We start from the raw sequence: 16,839 nt of genomic DNA, 5'->3' as shown, positions 1-16,839 counted from the left end.
ATCTGTTTCTCTAGACGTTCAATGTTATAAATCGTTATCGAAAGCATGGCCCTTGCAAGCAGTAGATACTGCCGAGGAGCCTATTTATGGTGCCACACGCTGAACGGAGGAGAAGATGAAAAGTTGTCAGGTCCGCAAGAATAAGATCGTTGCTGGAGTTGTTTGAATTGTTTGCGTTGTGCCGTAATATTCCAGCAATGCTCGTATCTGCCGTACACAAATAAGCATATGGCATGTAACTTAACGGTGTAAGTGGTAGTATTTGTTAAATACCGGAAAAATTGCTATTCTTACAGTATCTCCTGCTCAATTGCAAACACGGTGAAAGTCCCCAGGAACGAGTACGAGTAAATGCAGACGCGCATTCCAATACAGCAACAGCAGCAACGCGAAAGCCTTGAGAGAAAATACGCAGCATCTGAATCAAGTGCATGCGATCGATCATCATTCAACTACTAGCATTCGGTGATTTTTTCGACTTTTCATCCTCAAATCAGGGCTTTGCTCTCCATCCCAGATCAACCTTGGAGGTGTCAGATTGTTACGGTTTGGGATTCATACCCGTTGGATATGCAAGAGAGATCGGAACCACCTGTACATAGTAGTTACGTGGCGCGAATGCATACTATGTGCATGAGACTACCTACAGCAGGGTGCGTGCGACGTATGCATACACGAGCCTGATCTTCCAGGGTGATCCTGACAGCCAAAATAAACACGGCCCCCCTATCTTCCATGTGTTTTCCGTTATCCACAGTGTACAGAATTCGGCAGATGAAACTTCAGTCTAGATCTGACCCGGCTAGCCTAAGTGGGTAAATAGTGCGTAGTGAAATTTGCATGTGGGTACCGAAGAAGAACCGAAGAACCATTGGGCTTAATGATGAATCTTCATTGACCGTGCGAAGTTCTGCCGAAACCCACAATTAACTCCACATTTCCATCGGATATATCACCTGCACACGGTGTTTATAAAGAGAAGACTGGATGTTAATGCCGAATCGGAATTATGGTGCATGGGAAAGTCGCCAAAGGGGAGTGGGGCACCTTGGCCTGAATCAGGTAAGTGATAGTGGGGGCTTAAAGAGGCTCGGACACATTACTCAAACCCTTGCAAACTTGAACCAATTAAGGCGAATTCAGGCATCCGTGGGCGGAATATGAATTCCCAAACACGCGCTAAACCCAAAACGGAAGCCGACAGGAATTTCATATTCCGTTTGAGGTTGAAGCAGCCAATCAGATCGCTCATGAGTCATTCGGAATCATTGCTGACTCGGTTATCGGGTAAACGCCGCTTCTATCTCCGACCAGTCAGCAGCTCGGAAAAATCAGAATTAAATCTGAAATTTCCTCTTTGCGCTTGATGCCGCCCACGCCATGATTCACCTTTACTCATGGGATCCACCATGAATGATTCCTCCCCGGTCGCGTTCAATATATGAACGAATCCCATGGATGCCATTCTTACAAATCCAAAATGGGTCCCGGATTTAAGCCAATTTTCTTCGCATAAAGGTAGCATTTCTTTCTTATACCCTGGACAATTGGAACTTTCCTTCTTATTCAACCCCCCCCCCCTCTCCACTCTTTTATTTTCTTCGTGATTTCTGTATATACACAAACACAGCCATATACACACTCTTATCATCCTTTCTAATATACTTAATACCTACAATTGCGGCTCGCTAGTAGACCCAACAACCTCGACTCCGGCGAGATGGATTCCGACCATCAAACGCTGGAGGCGCAAAATCACCACCCGGAGCAATCGACCTACCAAACGAGCACGGTGACTAGCTCCAGCACCATGTCTGAATCCAATTTTCACAGCACCGAGCAATCCAACTTGAGCAACGTCAGGGAGTCCGCCAATGAATCCTATCACGAGGAATCCAACGAAAATGAAGTCGCCGAGCCAGTTATCCTGAGCCCATCATCCACTCTGTCTTCGCAGGGTACTGCCAATGGCGGGTGGGGCGAGCAAAAGGGGGAATCCGTCTCCCGTCGCGGCGCAATGGAAGATATTGAAGACATGCGCCGGGAATTGACCCGCCTCAGTCTGCATCGCACCCGCTCCGCTACTGCCAAGAGCGTGAAGCGCCTCAAGTCCCGTGCCAGCCAGCGCCACGATGAAGAAAAGCGCATCGAAGATGAAGCCGACTCTGAAGATCACGGCTTCGACCTGGGCGAGTTCCTGATTGGCGGACATTTGGAGCGCCGCACTACCGCTGGCGAGCCCGCTAAGAAGGTCGGCGTTGTTTTCAAAAACCTAACTGTGATGGGTGTGCAGACCGGCGCATCGTTTGTGCGCACTCTGCCCCATGCGGTGGTGGGTACATTCGGTCCCGATCTTTACAACGTCGTCTGCCGTTTTGTGCCGCAACTGCGCTTCGGCAAGAAGCCTCCGGTTCGCGAGTTGATTAACGATTTCAGTGGATCCGTGCGTGAGGGAGAGATGATGCTGGTGCTGGGTCGTCCCGGTGCTGGATGTACAACTTTCCTCAAAGCGATTGCCAATGATCGCGAGGCTTTCGCTGGTGTGAATGGCGAGGTCAGATATGGTGGTATGTCTGCCGAGGATCAGAACCGTCATTTCCGTGGCGAAGTCAACTACAACCCCGAAGACGATCAACACTTCCCGTCTCTTACGGTGTGGCAGACCTTGAAGTTCTCACTCATCAACAAGACTCGCAAGCATGATCGCGATAGCATTCCAATTATCATCGATGCGCTGCTGAAGATGTTCGGTATCAGTCACACAAAGAACACTTTGGTTGGTAACGAGTATGTTCGTGGTGTCTCTGGTGGTGAGAGAAAGCGTGTCAGTATCGCAGAGACTCTAGCAACCAAGTCCACCGTTGTCTGTTGGGATAACTCGACCCGTGGTCTGGATGCCAGCACTGCTCTGGACTATGCCAAATCGCTCCGTATCATGACTGATGTCAGCAAGCGCACTACCCTCGTTACCCTCTACCAAGCAGGAGAGAGCATCTACGAGCTCATGGACAAGGTGATGGTTATAGACGAAGGCCGCATGCTCTACCAGGGCCCTGCCAACAAAGCGCGCCAGTACTTCTTCGATCTTGGATTCTACTGCCAGGACCAGGTGACCACTGCCGATTTCCTGACCTCTGTCTGCGACGTCAATGCCCGTGAATTCCAGCCCGGTCGCGAAGCTTCCACCCCCAAGACAGCTGAGGAACTTGAGCGTGTGTTCAAGAGTAGCGATGCCTACAAGCAGATTTTGGATAATGTCAGCACCTACGAAAAGCAGCTCGAGGAGACCCAGCAAGAGGACACCCGCCGCTTCGAGAGCAGTGTTGCTCAGTCCAAGAGTAAGACTGTCTCCAAGAAGTCTCCTTACACGGTCTCTCTAGCTCGACAGGTCGCTGCCTGCGTCCAGCGCGAGTTCTGGCTCCTGTTTGGTGACAAGACCTCCCTCTACACCAAGTACTTCATCATCATCTCCAACGGTCTCATTGTCTCATCTCTGTTCTACGGTGAAGCGATGGACACCAGCGGCGCCTTCTCGCGCGGCGGTGCCCTCTTCTTCTCTATTCTGTTCCTTGGTTGGTTGCAATTGACTGAGCTCATGCCCGCTGTCAGTGGCAGAGGAATTGTCGCCCGTCATAAGGATTACGCCTTCTATCGCCCGTCCGCCGTTTCAATCGCTCGTGTGGTTGTCGATTTCCCCGCAATTTTGTGCATGGTCGTTCCGTTCTGTATCATTGTGTACTTCATGGCTGGTTTGGATGTGACTGCCTCGCAGTTCTTCATCTACTTCCTGTTCGTTTACACAACCACTTTCTGTATTACGTCCATGTACCGAATGTTTGCGGCTCTTTCGCCAACGATTGATGACGCTGTCCGCTTTGCTGGTATCGCGCTTAACCTTCTCATTCTATACGTGGGTTACGTGATTCCCAAGCAAACACTCATAGATAGCTCAATCTGGTTCGGATGGTTGTTCTATGTGAACCCGATCTCATACGCTTATGAGGCTGTCTTGACCAACGAGTTCTCTGGTCGTACTATGGAGTGCGCAGCCTCTCAGCTTGTACCTTCTGGAGCTGGAGCCGTCACAGGGCACCAGGGCTGTGCATTGACTGGTTCATCTGTTGACCAGACTTCCGTGCCCGGCACCCAATACCTGACAGCAAACTTTGAGTTCACCCGTTCCCACCTGTGGCGCAACTTTGGTGTTGTCATCGCCTTCACTGTTCTCTACATCCTGGTCACCATTTGGGCCGCTGAGTTCCTCTCCTTTGTGGGTGGTGGCGGCGGTGCCCTGGTCTTCAAGAAGTCTAAGCGCTCTAAGCAAATTGCTGCTCAGACCACTGCCGGCACCGACGAGGAGAAGGTTGGCAAGGCTAGCGACGATGCTGCTTTGGCCCGTGGTGAAGCCTCGTCAGGTTCTGAAGATGGTGCGTTCAACCGATTGTCCTCCAGTGAGCGGTGCTTCACCTGGTCGGACGTGGAATACACTGTCCCATATGGAAATGGAACCCGAAAGCTTCTGAACAACGTCAACGGATACGCTAAGCCTGGTGTCATGATCGCTTTGATGGGTGCCTCCGGTGCTGGAAAGACCACACTGCTGAACACTCTGGCTCAGCGCCAGAAGATGGGTATTGTCAAGGGTGACATGCTTGTTGATGGTCACCCGCTTGGACCTGATTTCCAACGTGGCACTGGATTCTGTGAGCAGATGGATTTGCACGACAACACCTCTACCATTCGCGAAGCATTCGAGTTCTCGGCCATTCTGCGTCAAGATCGGGAAACACCCCGCGAAGAGAAGATCGAGTATGTTGACCGGATCATCAATCTTTTGGAATTGGAAGACATCGAGGATGCTATCATCGGCTCTTTGAATGTTGAGCAGAAGAAGCGTGTCACAATCGGTGTTGAACTTGCCGCGAAGCCCAGTCTTCTTTTGTTCCTGGATGAGCCCACCTCGGGTCTCGACAGCCAGGCCGCATACTCCATTGTTCGTTTCTTGAAGAAGCTCTCCCAGGCCGGCCAAGCCATTGTCTGCACCATCCACCAGCCTTCCTCGATGTTGATTCAGCAATTCGATATGATCCTCGCCCTCAACCCTGGTGGCAACACCTTCTACTTCGGACCCGTCGGAAAGGAGGGTGCCTCAGTCGTCAAATACTTCGCCGACCGCGGATTTGTCTGCCCCCCGTCCAAGAATGTCGCCGAGTTCATCCTCGAGACCGCAGCCAAGGCCACCGAGCGAAACGGCAAACAAATCGACTGGAACGAAGAATGGCGCAACTCAGAGGAAAACCGCGAGGTTCTCACCGAGATCCAGCGCATCCGAACAGAGCGCAGCAAGATCCCCGTCAACGAGTCCGGCAGCACGCACTACGAGTTCGCCGCCCCAACCATCGTCCAAACCGAGCTCCTAATCAAGCGTCTCTTCATCAACTACTGGCGCGACCCATCCTACTACTACGGCAAACTCTTCGTCAGCGTCATCATCGGAATCTTCAACGGCTTCACCTTCTGGATGCTCCCCAACACAGTAGCAAGCATGCAAGACCGCATGTTCTCCACCTTCCTCATCATCCTTATCCCCCCAATCGTCATGAACTCCGTCGTCCCCAAGTTCTACATCAACCGCGCCCTCTGGGAAGCCCGCGAATACCCATCCCGCATCTACGGCTGGGTCGCCTTCTGCACCGCCAACATCGTCTGCGAGATCCCCGCCGCCATCGTCACAGGCCTCGTCTACTGGGTCCTCTGGTACTACCCCGTCGGCCTACCCACCGACTCCTCAAGCGCAGGCTACGTCTTCCTCATGTCGATGCTCTTCTTCCTCTTCCAAGCCTCCTGGGGCCAATGGATCTGCGCCTTCGCCCCATCCTTCACCGTGATCTCCAACGTCCTCCCCTTCTTCTTCGTAATGGTCAACCTGTTCAACGGAATCGTCCGCCCCTACGCAGACTACCCCGTCTTCTGGAAATACTGGATGTACTACGTCAACCCGGTAACCTGGTGGCTGCGCGGCGTCCTCTCCGCCGTCCTGCCCTCCGTCACAATCCAGTGCGCAGAAGGCGAAACAACAAAGTTCACCCCGCCGTCCGGCATGACATGCGGCGAGTACGCAGGCGACTACGTGAAGAACATCGCCGGCATCGGCTACCTGGTCGACTCGTCCTCGACCTCCGAGTGCCAGTACTGCCCGTACAGCAGCGGAGCGGAGTACATGGCCGAGCTGAACGTGCACGCGGACGACAAGTGGCGGTGCTTCGGAATCTTCCTGGCTTTCGTCATCATCAACTGGTTCCTGGTCTACTTCTTTATCTACTCTGTTCGTGTGCGGGGCTGGAGCTTTGGATTCGGCTATGTCTTCGGTCTGGGTGGGATGCTGGTTGAGGGCGTGAAGCGCGTGTTCCAGCCGAAGAAGAAGGAGATTCAGCAGTGATTTTCGAAGATCCCTTTGGGATTTGCATTTACATGGAGCGTGTGCAGCGTGTCGTGAAGGACATGATGCTGTCAAGGCGTGCATTATATTTCGTTTTTTTTTTGTTCGATATTTCGAAAATTTCCTTCATTTGTGTGAAGATGGTTTAGTGTCGTGGTTTTCGACACCAAAAAAGTACATAATTTAGATTGAAAAAATTCAAATGGCTTAACAAATATAACATTGAAGTTCATTAGGAATTCCTGTCGTATTATCTAGGACTACCTTAATACTATTCCAATGTGCCAAGTGGCCTTCAGAACTGCATGTGTGTTTATGTACATTCAAATGTTTGACAGAATATGCCTAACCTTGCAAGATTTGTACCGTCTTCCAAGGTTCCAAGGTTCCAAGGTCCGTAGAAGTTATATGACATTCAAAAGTAGCGAGTCATTTTCAAAGACTGCGCATAGCCTTAGACTACTTATTATCATGTCAGAAAAACATTTTACTCACTGGCAGGTTTAAAAAATTGACCATCCCATCCCATCATTTGGATTATCTTCACATTTATATTATCCTAGTATTCATACTACTCTTCCTGTCACGACTCCTGACTACCATTCTCCTCCAATCTTCGGCGTCGTCGTTTTACGTCGTTCTATCGTTCATGGCGGCCGATAAACGCCACCATAGTGCCATAACCTAATTTCAATTAACAACTTCACCGCTCTGTTTCCCGCCCGTATTGTATTTATCGCGTACATGATACAGGAATGTCTCAATCTCAAACCCCTCGAGCTGTATTTATGAATATTGAATGCTTTTGTTTAAATGTTACGGCATACAAGAACATCAGGCTGATGCTTCTAAGGCTACTCGCTTAAACATCGCTTCAAATGTTTAATCTTACTTAAATGTTGTTTGGTCATGTGACGAGGGTACTCTCAGTTATCTTGTCGGTAGTTCTTCCTCTCTTTTTTTTTCTTCCCCGCAGGTCCCACAGGTAATATATAGCATTACACTCTTGCCCTCCTTCCTCTGTTCACTCCAGATATTGATCGTTCTCTTAGATATCCAAAATGTTGGCTTAAATCAATTGATGTCGATAAAGTATACTAAGTTTTAAATAATACATATATATAAGCTATCTGGGGTGCACGCAGAGCGTGTGCCTATTCCTGCAAGCTGCACATGTGGAAGCTAGATCTCAAGCACTTGAGTACTCGACCTCTTTTTCTCCCCAGTTGGTAGTATGTAATGATTCTCTTTAATAACATTTGAAGAGAAAAATTCAAAAAAGTAAGATAAGGAAGTGTAGGGAGTCAATCAGTTCAAAATGTATAACATTTGAATGGAGGTCCAGGATTGAATGTTCAATTGATCAATCAATATATACGGACTTCAAATTTTGAGTATAGCGACTCAACGTATGTAAAATGCAGCATATGTGTAATACAGCATACAATACTTTGAACGCTTTATATAATGGAGCTCAAGGACATCGGATTCAACATATAATGTAGCGCTGCATATAATGGAGTTCAAAAATAGGTATCAATTTAGAATTACTTATAATTTACTTTCTGCTAGTCGGAAAGTTGAAATTGGGTTATGGAACTAGTTATTTCCCCTCCGCTAGCCTTAACTTATTTTTTTTCTATCAATTTTTTTTTACATTTACATTTTTAGTATACTCTATTTAACAAGGTCCTAGTAGACTATATATCCATTTCTCAATGTTCTTATTCAATGTTTTTTTCATTATCTTTTGGATGTTTTTTGATATTTTTTCGATATCTTCTCGATATTTTTTTTCAATGTTTTTTTCGATGTTTTTTCAATGGTTTTTTTCAATGGTTTCTTTCAATGGTTTTTTTCAATGGTTTTTTTCAATGGTTTTTTCAATAGGGTTTTTCAATGGTTTTTTTCAATGGTTTTTTTTAATATTTTTTAATTATTTTTTTAATTATTTTTTGATTATTTTCATGATTTTATACTAGTTTTTATCCTTTATCATTACTTGAAATCCTTTACTCCTATTATCTTTATCGTTTTTTATCGTTTTTATCGTTTTTGTCGTTTTTGGTCGTTTCTGGTCGATTTATATTAGTTTTTATCCTTTATCATTACTTGAAATCCTTTACTCGAAATCCTTTACTCCTATTATCTTTATCATTTTTTATACTTTTTGTCGTTTTTTATCGTTTTTGTCGTTTTTGGTCGTTTTTGGTTGTCTTTTATCGTTTTTTATCGTTTTTGTCGTTTTTGGTCGTTTTTGGTTGTCTTTTATCGTTTTTGGTCGTTTTTAGTCGTTTTTAGTCATTTTTAGTCAATTTATATTGGTTTTCATCCTTCGTCACTTCTTTTAATCCTTTGCTCTTATTATATTTCTTATTTTTTATCATTTTTGTTGTTTTTATCGTTTTTGGTTGTTTCATATTAGTTTTTAAGCTTGACCATTACTCCTTCTCCTTCACTCTTATTATTTTTCTTGTTTTTTTCTCGTTTCTCGTTTCTCGTTTTTTATTATTTTATGATTTTGTATTATTTTTTTCGTTCTTCTCATTCTTACTGTTTTTATTATTTTTCTTATTTTTATTGTCGTCGTTGACATAAACAGTTTCACTGTCGCATGGCGTCGTTTTGTTGTCGTCGTTGACCTTAACAGTCTTGTCGTCGTTACCTTATGTTGCTTTATTATTATCATTGTTTTATTATTATCGTTTTGCGTTGTTTTGTTGTCATTGTTAACCTGGACAGTTTCACTGTCGCATTGCGATGTTTTGTTGTCGACGTTGACCTTAAAGTATGACCTTCAGAGGGCTGTGTACTCTCATACTGCCAAGGTTCCTATAAGAAACTTCTCTTTTTCATCCATGCCACAAGTCAGGCTAGAAGGGCCCACGGGGGACTCTGTGAAAAATGTCCTTGATGAAATACCATTCATTTTATTGCCCTTCAGATCGAGAAAAATCTGGTCTTATCCATCTATGAATAAACATCTCGATGTCCCTCTAAGATACATGCCCACATAGGTCAACCCAACGCAAATCTTTCCCTAGATAGCAGAAGAAAAAACAGGCCATGCGCCCTCCACAATAAAAGGCATGAACAGATAGGGATAATAACAAATACAGAGAAATCGGATTGCAAGATGCGCCTAAAGACTATTGGTCTTGCATCAGACACGGTCTACTTGTCGCCCATGAAGAACCACGGCTTGTTATTCTCAGATAGCGGGCGTGCAGGAAGTACCATTGGGATGGGAACTGTGCCGGCGAAGATCTCGGCTGGGAGATATTTGGGCTGCGAGTCGGTGATGTTGGCGTCCTGAGTGGATGCGGTGGCGGGAGAGATGACAGGAACCAGGACGCCGCATTCCCAATTCCGACAGTTGAGTTTAGGTTGCTTGGTTTCGCGGTCTTTGACAAGGCGGCCCCTTCAGTGATGTTTTGTTAGCGGATGTTTTGGCCATGTTATTGGCAGGCAAAACAACAACTCACCAGGCACTCTCTGACATATTGGCACTTCCGACATAAGCCCATCCTTTACATTGGCGATTATTTGGGAGCTCGATTGGCTTCGAAGGCCAGACGTACATAAGCTTGAATTCAATTTCGTCAGCCGAGGTTACCAGGCCTTTCAACTTGCTGTTGATCAGTGAATGTTGTGGGAGGTTGTCACGTACTTTATTATGCATTAAAACTGATCTTTCGCTGACACAGTCTTTCATGACCTGTCTGGGAAACTTTGCGCCAGACCACCATTTGGCCTGGAAGCAAACAGTACCTCCCGTGTCCTGGGGGAAGGCATGTGCAGCGTGAACAGTCGTGTTGGAGGGAAAGTAGACATTGAAACGGCTCTGCCACTCCTCTCCAGCCTTCATCATGATCTGTTGTTCCGGATTGCTCTGTCGAGCGGAAGACTTTTCGTAGCGGAGTGTGTAGTCGGCGAGGCCATCATCTCCTATAGTCTATGGTTAGGTCATGTCCGACAGAGACGGGGTAGGCACATTAGGGACAACCTTTGCAAGCAAGATAGATGGCACGTAAGAACTCGTTGTTCAGTGATCCAATGGATGAAGCCTGTGCTCGATTAGCTCTGAGCTTTGAATGTTCTTTTCCCGCCCAGATAACATACCACGTAGTCAACATTGATTGGCGACGGAGATCGTAGGCCTAAGTAATTCACGGCTCGGCCTAGGCCACAGTATCCTGTGTGTCTCCATAGCTCTTCGGGTCCGCGAGGAGAACTCCCACCACTAAGAATAAGGTTAATGATTCTTCCGGATGAAGTATGTGTTTGTGTGTGTATGTGTGTGTATGTTATTGATCAATGTCCAAGGGAAGGGGATGTTGGGCGAAGCCTGCCCTCCGGAAACTTCGCATGGGGTATGTGGGCGTGCTAAGCCAAGGAACAGTTTTCCAGAGGAAGCCAGTGCAAGGAATGGACAATAAACCCACATCGTATGTATGAATGCATAACGTGCTGTTTCTGTGAAATCAAATTCATCTAACTTAGCAATGATATGCTCATTCAAAGTACTGGCTTTCAGGAAGTAAACCAGCTCTTGATAGAAAAAGGTCTTTGGAGATTCATGACTAAAGGCAACCTTCCTCGGGAGATCAATAAGAAAGACAGTCTATGATTCGTCAGATTAGCAAAAAAAGAACTCGCCCCCGGTAGTATCCAGCTTACATTCTCCATCAAGCGGTCCTCGCCCCAGTCAGCCCTTGTCAGATTAGCTGTCGGAACAACAATACGCAGATAACCAGGATGAAACAGCAACATCAGTTTCGAATGCATAGTACTGATCTGGCCGTCCATAGGTGGGAAGCATAGTCGGATGTTTTTCATGTGCTCAACATCTTTCACCATAGTATCACGCTATTTCGTAGTGGAAAATTCATTGTCAGTTTATTTTCACCATTATTCAGAGCAAGGATTCCATTTACTCACCAGTTCTTGTTCCTTGGCATGCATGATGAGAAGGAATCTGGTGCTCCATGTGTCACACTTAGTAAAAAACCATTCCATATCCCATAGGAATGAACTGAAGACACCGAGTTCCAAATCACCCCGCTGGATGACCTCTTCGATGAGGATCTCTTTATTCTCCCTCATGGAACCCATGACGTGTGTCTTTTTCACTGTTCCCAGAGGCCACTGGATGATCGGTCGCGCAGTAGGCCTAACAGGGGATGGAGAGGCCTCCGACGAAGCCTGCGATGAAGAAACCGACGAGGAAAATGATTGTAAGACAGGCTTAGTCGAACTGGACTCAGTCTTGTAGAGTTTAGCTGGGGGCGGAGATCCCGAATCCTCCGGCTTCCGCTTTTTCATCCGGGCGAGACGTTCCTCTTCCATTTGCTTCCGATTCAGACCTAGGAACCCAAGCGATGGAGCGCTAGATTTCGCCAAGGTGGATTCAGGTGGCACCTCTGTAGCCGCTGGCTCGACATCCATTTCGGGGGTGTCAATAGACGGTGAATCTTGCAAAGACATGGCGATTGCGCGCCTCATTTCTTCATCAGCGCCATCCAACCCCCGTTCCGCTTCATCGTCGGTTTCACTTCCAATTGTAGAGTTGGACTTTGGAAAAACTACCTCGACTTCTGATTCAGATTCGCAAGTTAGGTCGACGACAGGTTTAGACTGCTTCTCAGGTGAAGTTGAGCTGGAGCTGGCACCCTCTTTGCTTTCTCTGAGAGAAGCTTCGATTGCTGCCTTCAGCACATAATCGTCTTCGCCGTCGGACTCCATGGCGGGAAAGATTGAAGAAGAAGTTGCGGCAGAAGCGGCCGTAATACCCTGAAAAGGTAAGGTGCTTTGGTTGGTGCGAAAGGGAGATATGATGTTGACAAAATCAACACATTCACGGTGTCTCCTCTTGAAAGCCCGTGCGCAAGTTTTAAATCACTTTGGAAACAAAAAGCTTCGACAGATGTAATTGCGATGTGGAAATAAGCTTGTGTTCAAGATCTGGATTCGTGATTCCCCGGTTTCTCCGTTGTTGATTCGATAACGCGTCCCGATTCACAAGGTGGGTCCGTCAGAAAAGTGGAGTCTCGTGATTGGAGGGGGAGGATTAGTAAGCACCAATTTGTCACCGCCTGTGGGCATCATAAAAACCACTAACAACTCCGCGCGTATGAAAGAGGCACGCTACGATTGAATGCAAATTGAAGAGCCCAAGGCTTAGAAGAGAAGTTTAAGTCACAAGTGGGCATCTTTCATTCTGTATTCTAATATGCCATCCAAATACCACACCTCGGGGTTCCTTGGTATCTGCACATTGCCATAAACGGTAAACCTGAAATAGCTTGTTAAATCAAAGCACTTGTCGTTCATACTACTCTCAATCCTTTCTTGAGCCGGCAAGCCATATTTATTTAGAGTATGTTTTTCAAATTATTCTCAAATGTCAGTTAGGGTGAACAAGATCAGTAGATTACTCTGGATTGATCTCTCCTGAATTAGGCCAACTTAGTATGTCAACGCCAGCCGATCCAGAATTGCTGTCATTCTTGGGTCTCGACTAAGCTCCCCGGCCTTCAACAACTCAACAAAACCCATGGGAATACCCCAAGCAGAAGATGAATTTCCCGAATCACCCACATCCGATCTCCCACAAAAATGGCAAGCGCAGGGCCCAGCCTGAACATGAAAGCGCATCTGGTGAGTTTTTTTCAAGGACAACGGAACTAATGATCTGGAAGCCACCCGCGCGGAAGCAAAACACCTAGCTGAAACAGGTATCACTGGAATTGTGCTGCTAGGATGCACCGGGCGCTACCTTGGCCACACCTCGCGCAAGTTTCTCCTGTGCGCAGTTAGGGATCATTCTGCACATCTATTGGACCTACTGGGGGACAAGGAATACACCGGATCGACCGGTCGCCTGTTTGCGATATCTTTTGCATTATCGAGCGGGGCTTTATGCACATGTGTACACCAAAAATCAAATCTAGCTGTCTCTTGGCTGCTCTTTAGGGTCAATTATACGTCTTTTGCAGACCATTCAACTAATCAATTCATTGAGAGCGAGTGTGTAACTCTTACGTTTCTCGAGACTTCAAATTTGCTCTTTATTCCGAAGATTTATAAGTTTGGTCTCCGAAATGATCCCAAGAATGAAATTGGGGTTGCGTACATGCTCATTGACGAACTTCCCGGAACACCGCTTTTGCTTGAAGTCCATCACAGGAGAAGCTTACCAAGGTGTATAGCCAATGGGCACATATACTGTCATCTTTCTTGGCCCACCCATTCGTAAAAATCCGGGTGCTAATAATGCAAAATGAAAGTCAGACCCGAATAGGCCCTATAATCAGCGACCGTACAGGAACTTTTTCAAACGCATGGGTACTACCGAGAAAAAAGATGGGCCGCATGTTTAGACTTTCGCGGAGTATACGTGGAATCTGACCGAATTATTCGGGCGCACAGCGGTTACCTAGTTGCTGTGCTCAAGTCATGAAAACCATTGCACCGGTCGGGAAGCAAAGCGAAGCGTGCATAGTGGAAACCATTTCCAAGCTAAAATGGAGATCCTGGAGGATTCAACCATTCAATGAATATCAAGTGGAGCTTATTCGATTAACCTTCGATTCCCGTTCGATCGTGATGTCACCCGAGCACTCAATTGCCAAATTATTCCCCCAAAGAGTAAACTGCATGAAAGACCATTGTTGAATATGGAGATCCGCAATGTCAATCCGGGGTAGAACCAAAGAAAGCCTATAATTAAGCTTCTACCAACGTTCGCGTGACATTGTGGTGACATACAGTGTTGATGTCATCAAAAGGGTAAAACCCCACATGTGACACACGATGAAAAAGAATATAATCACAACAAAAGTCTTGTGATCTAAAGCACAGGAAAAAGGAAATTCACTCGGGAAAAAAGAGTCATGATGAATACTTGGCGTCCGACTACACGTCTATCTCGATATGTGAGTGCTGCGTCCCGACAACAAGGAAACTAAGACTGATCGCCCGAAAAGGCAGGAAAACTACTCAAGTCCCAGAGACGAGGGCTGGGACTGCTGGAATTTAATTCCCACAAGCTTCTGCGACATGTAGGATAACTCCAATGTCCTTAGCGTGACGCTCGTTAACGCTTGACCAAGTTCGACATCCCAGTGCCGAATGGACATGTGGTGACGAATGCAGAGGAAGCTCAGACTGTTGTAACGACCATTCGTGCGTTTTCAATTTCATTTCCTTTTTGATTTTTGATTTCAACCCCAATGCACCCACTAACAACATCAACGAAAATACAGACGCGCCCTCGATCCTCAAAGCCCAAGTGCTCGCCGGCGGCCGCGGGAAAGGCAAATGCAGCAGCGACGGCAAAGGAGGAGTGCGCATGGTCAACACGCAAGTACTCCCAACACAACACCTTCGACAAAAAGAAACCCACTCCACTCCAAGAACCCCTAATCTAACCAGCAACCTACAACCCAGACCAAGCGAAGCCTTCGACAGCGCAAGCAAAATGCTGGGCTACTACCTGACCACCAAACAAACACCCCCAGAAGGCCTTCTCGTAAAAAAGCTCTACATCTACAAAGCCGTCGACGTCGCCCAAGAGCTCTACGTAGCCCTAACCTTCGACCGCGAACGCGGTATGCCCGTCCTCCTAATCTCCGACCACGGAGGCGTAAACATCGAAGACGACGTCTCCCAGCTCCAAAAATACTGGTTCCACATGCCGCACGGGATCGGGCCCGAGATAACAGCCTACATCCAAGCGCAGCTAGGCTTCTCGGACGCAGAGATGGGCACGCTCTCGCACATCCTGCGGCAGATGGTGGAGCTATTCGAAGAAAAGGACGCGACGCTGCTGGAGCTCAACCCGCTTGTGCGGACGCCGGAGGGCGACTTTGTGTGTCTGGATGCGAAGTTTAGTTTTGATAATTCGGCGCGGTTTAGGCAGAAAGGCCTGTTTAGTCTTGAGGAGCGCTCGGAGGAGGAGGAGCTGGAGTTTGAGGCGGCGGAGCTGGGGCTTTCGTATGTGCGGCTGGATGGGGATATTGGGAATATTGTTAATGGGGCGGGGCTGGCGATGGCGACTAATGATTTGATTGGGCTTTGTGGGGGGAAGTGTGCTAATTTTTTGGATGTTGGGGGTGGGGCGACGAAGGAGACTTTGTCGAAGGCTTTTGAGATTCTGAATAATGATGCGAGGATAAGGGGGATTTTGGTTAATATTTATGGTGGTGAGTTTCTAAGGGGGTTTTGAACTGGTTGTGGATGCATGGCGCTCTGCTGACGGGGAGGTTGCAGGAATTGTTCGATGCGATATGATTGCTGAGTCGATTATTGCTGCTGCTGCTGAGATGGGCGGGTTCAAGGTCCCGGTTGTTGTTCGATTGCAGGGTACTAATTCTGACAAGGGCTTGAAGCTGGTAAGTTCTTCTTGGGTGCGATGATCGCCTTTGTCGAGCTAAGTTGTTGTAGATTGCGAACTCGAATGCGGGAAACCTCACCGTGGAGCCGGACTTTGAGACTGCTGCTCAAACGATCGTTCAACTGGCCGAGCTGGAGTCTCGGTAGGAAATGATTTCGATTTTGTTAACGAAGAAAGCGATTCGTCAGAGGCACAAATTTCCAAACACACTTTCTTTGCCTCTTTGTTTCGACTACAAATATAATAAAATGATGAGATCATGACAGTTATCAGCTCAATGAATGAAACAATAGCGAAGAAACCATCGACAGAAGGGATTCAGACTGGTATCTCACCGTCCGACGACAGCGCACCACATTTCCACTCTTGGTTTTCTGATACCGAGGAATCAGTCACAAATCCCTTTGTACACTTGCCCAACATGATGTCATTGTTGATCCGCGAACATGATGATTCAGCGGAATTGCTGCAATCTAGTTACATGCAGGGAAACTTCCTGAATATCCATATCAGGAAAACTTATATTGTCTGCGACCAAGGAATAATTTGGACATCATTCTTATCTGTGCTTCATCTCTCGACTTGCCTTTTTCTATATATATTTCATATGCATATAAGCGAAACTAAAATCAAGCAGGGTGCTTTGAAAATGGACCTCCGGAATAGGCTAGGGCATGAGCTTTATACTTCCAAAACGGGCAGGAGAAACACAACCCATTTTGGTGGTTGGATTACCAAATATTCAATGTCAGGAAACTGAATTGACAGCACAGGCAGAACATCCATCAGAGCGAAAGGGCAAGATTCAATGGATGGACTCCGTTAGAATGGCCTGGATACCTCAAGTGCTGATTTGCCGTCCAAATGCAGCGAGCATTGAATATTGCGAGCATGGGCAGAACATCCATCAGAGCGAAAGGGCAAAATTCAATGGATGGACTCCGTTAGAATGGCCTGGATACCTCAATTGCTGGTTTGCCGTCCAAATGCAGTGAGAATTGAA

The 16,839-nt window shown here is 46.9% G+C and overlaps 3 protein-coding genes across 3 annotated transcripts; 2 read left to right on the top strand and 1 right to left on the bottom strand.

Moving 5' to 3' along the window:
- Nucleotides 1–1,720: 1,720 nt before the first annotated feature.
- On the top strand, nucleotides 1,721–6,439 carry atrF (ABC drug exporter AtrF; the record flags this gene model as incomplete). The annotated part of the gene is made up of 1 exon (XM_057162768.1): nucleotides 1,721–6,439. The coding sequence occupies one exon, from the start codon at nucleotides 1,721–1,723 to the stop codon at nucleotides 6,437–6,439; it is 4,719 nt and encodes a 1,572-aa protein (XP_057023883.1).
- Nucleotides 6,440–9,613: 3,174 nt separating this feature from the next.
- N7466_003370 (uncharacterized protein) lies at nucleotides 9,614–12,184 on the bottom strand (the record flags this gene model as incomplete). Its single annotated transcript, XM_057162767.1, has 7 exons — nucleotides 9,614–9,860; nucleotides 9,925–10,387; nucleotides 10,446–10,506; nucleotides 10,562–10,682; nucleotides 10,885–11,063; nucleotides 11,120–11,308; nucleotides 11,381–12,184. The coding sequence occupies 7 exons, from the start codon at nucleotides 12,182–12,184 to the stop codon at nucleotides 9,614–9,616; spliced, it is 2,064 nt and encodes a 687-aa protein (XP_057023882.1).
- A 2,153-nt stretch (nucleotides 12,185–14,337) lies between these two features.
- Nucleotides 14,338–15,982, top strand: N7466_003369 (succinate--CoA ligase subunit beta; the record flags this gene model as incomplete). Its single annotated transcript, XM_057162766.1, has 6 exons — nucleotides 14,338–14,376; nucleotides 14,428–14,502; nucleotides 14,554–14,626; nucleotides 14,707–15,645; nucleotides 15,713–15,834; nucleotides 15,887–15,982. The coding sequence occupies 6 exons, from the start codon at nucleotides 14,338–14,340 to the stop codon at nucleotides 15,980–15,982; spliced, it is 1,344 nt and encodes a 447-aa protein (XP_057023881.1).
- Between the last annotated feature and the right edge of the window lie 857 nt (nucleotides 15,983–16,839).

The sequence above is a fragment of the Penicillium verhagenii genome (assembly GCF_028828195.1).
Source record: "Penicillium verhagenii strain IBT 33310 chromosome Unknown utg000004l_segment0_segment0, whole genome shotgun sequence".
In the NCBI taxonomy this organism is placed as follows: Eukaryota; Fungi; Ascomycota; class Eurotiomycetes; order Eurotiales; family Aspergillaceae; genus Penicillium; species Penicillium verhagenii.
Note: the sequence above shows the minus strand (reverse complement) of the source record. Positions and strands in the feature narration are given on the sequence as shown.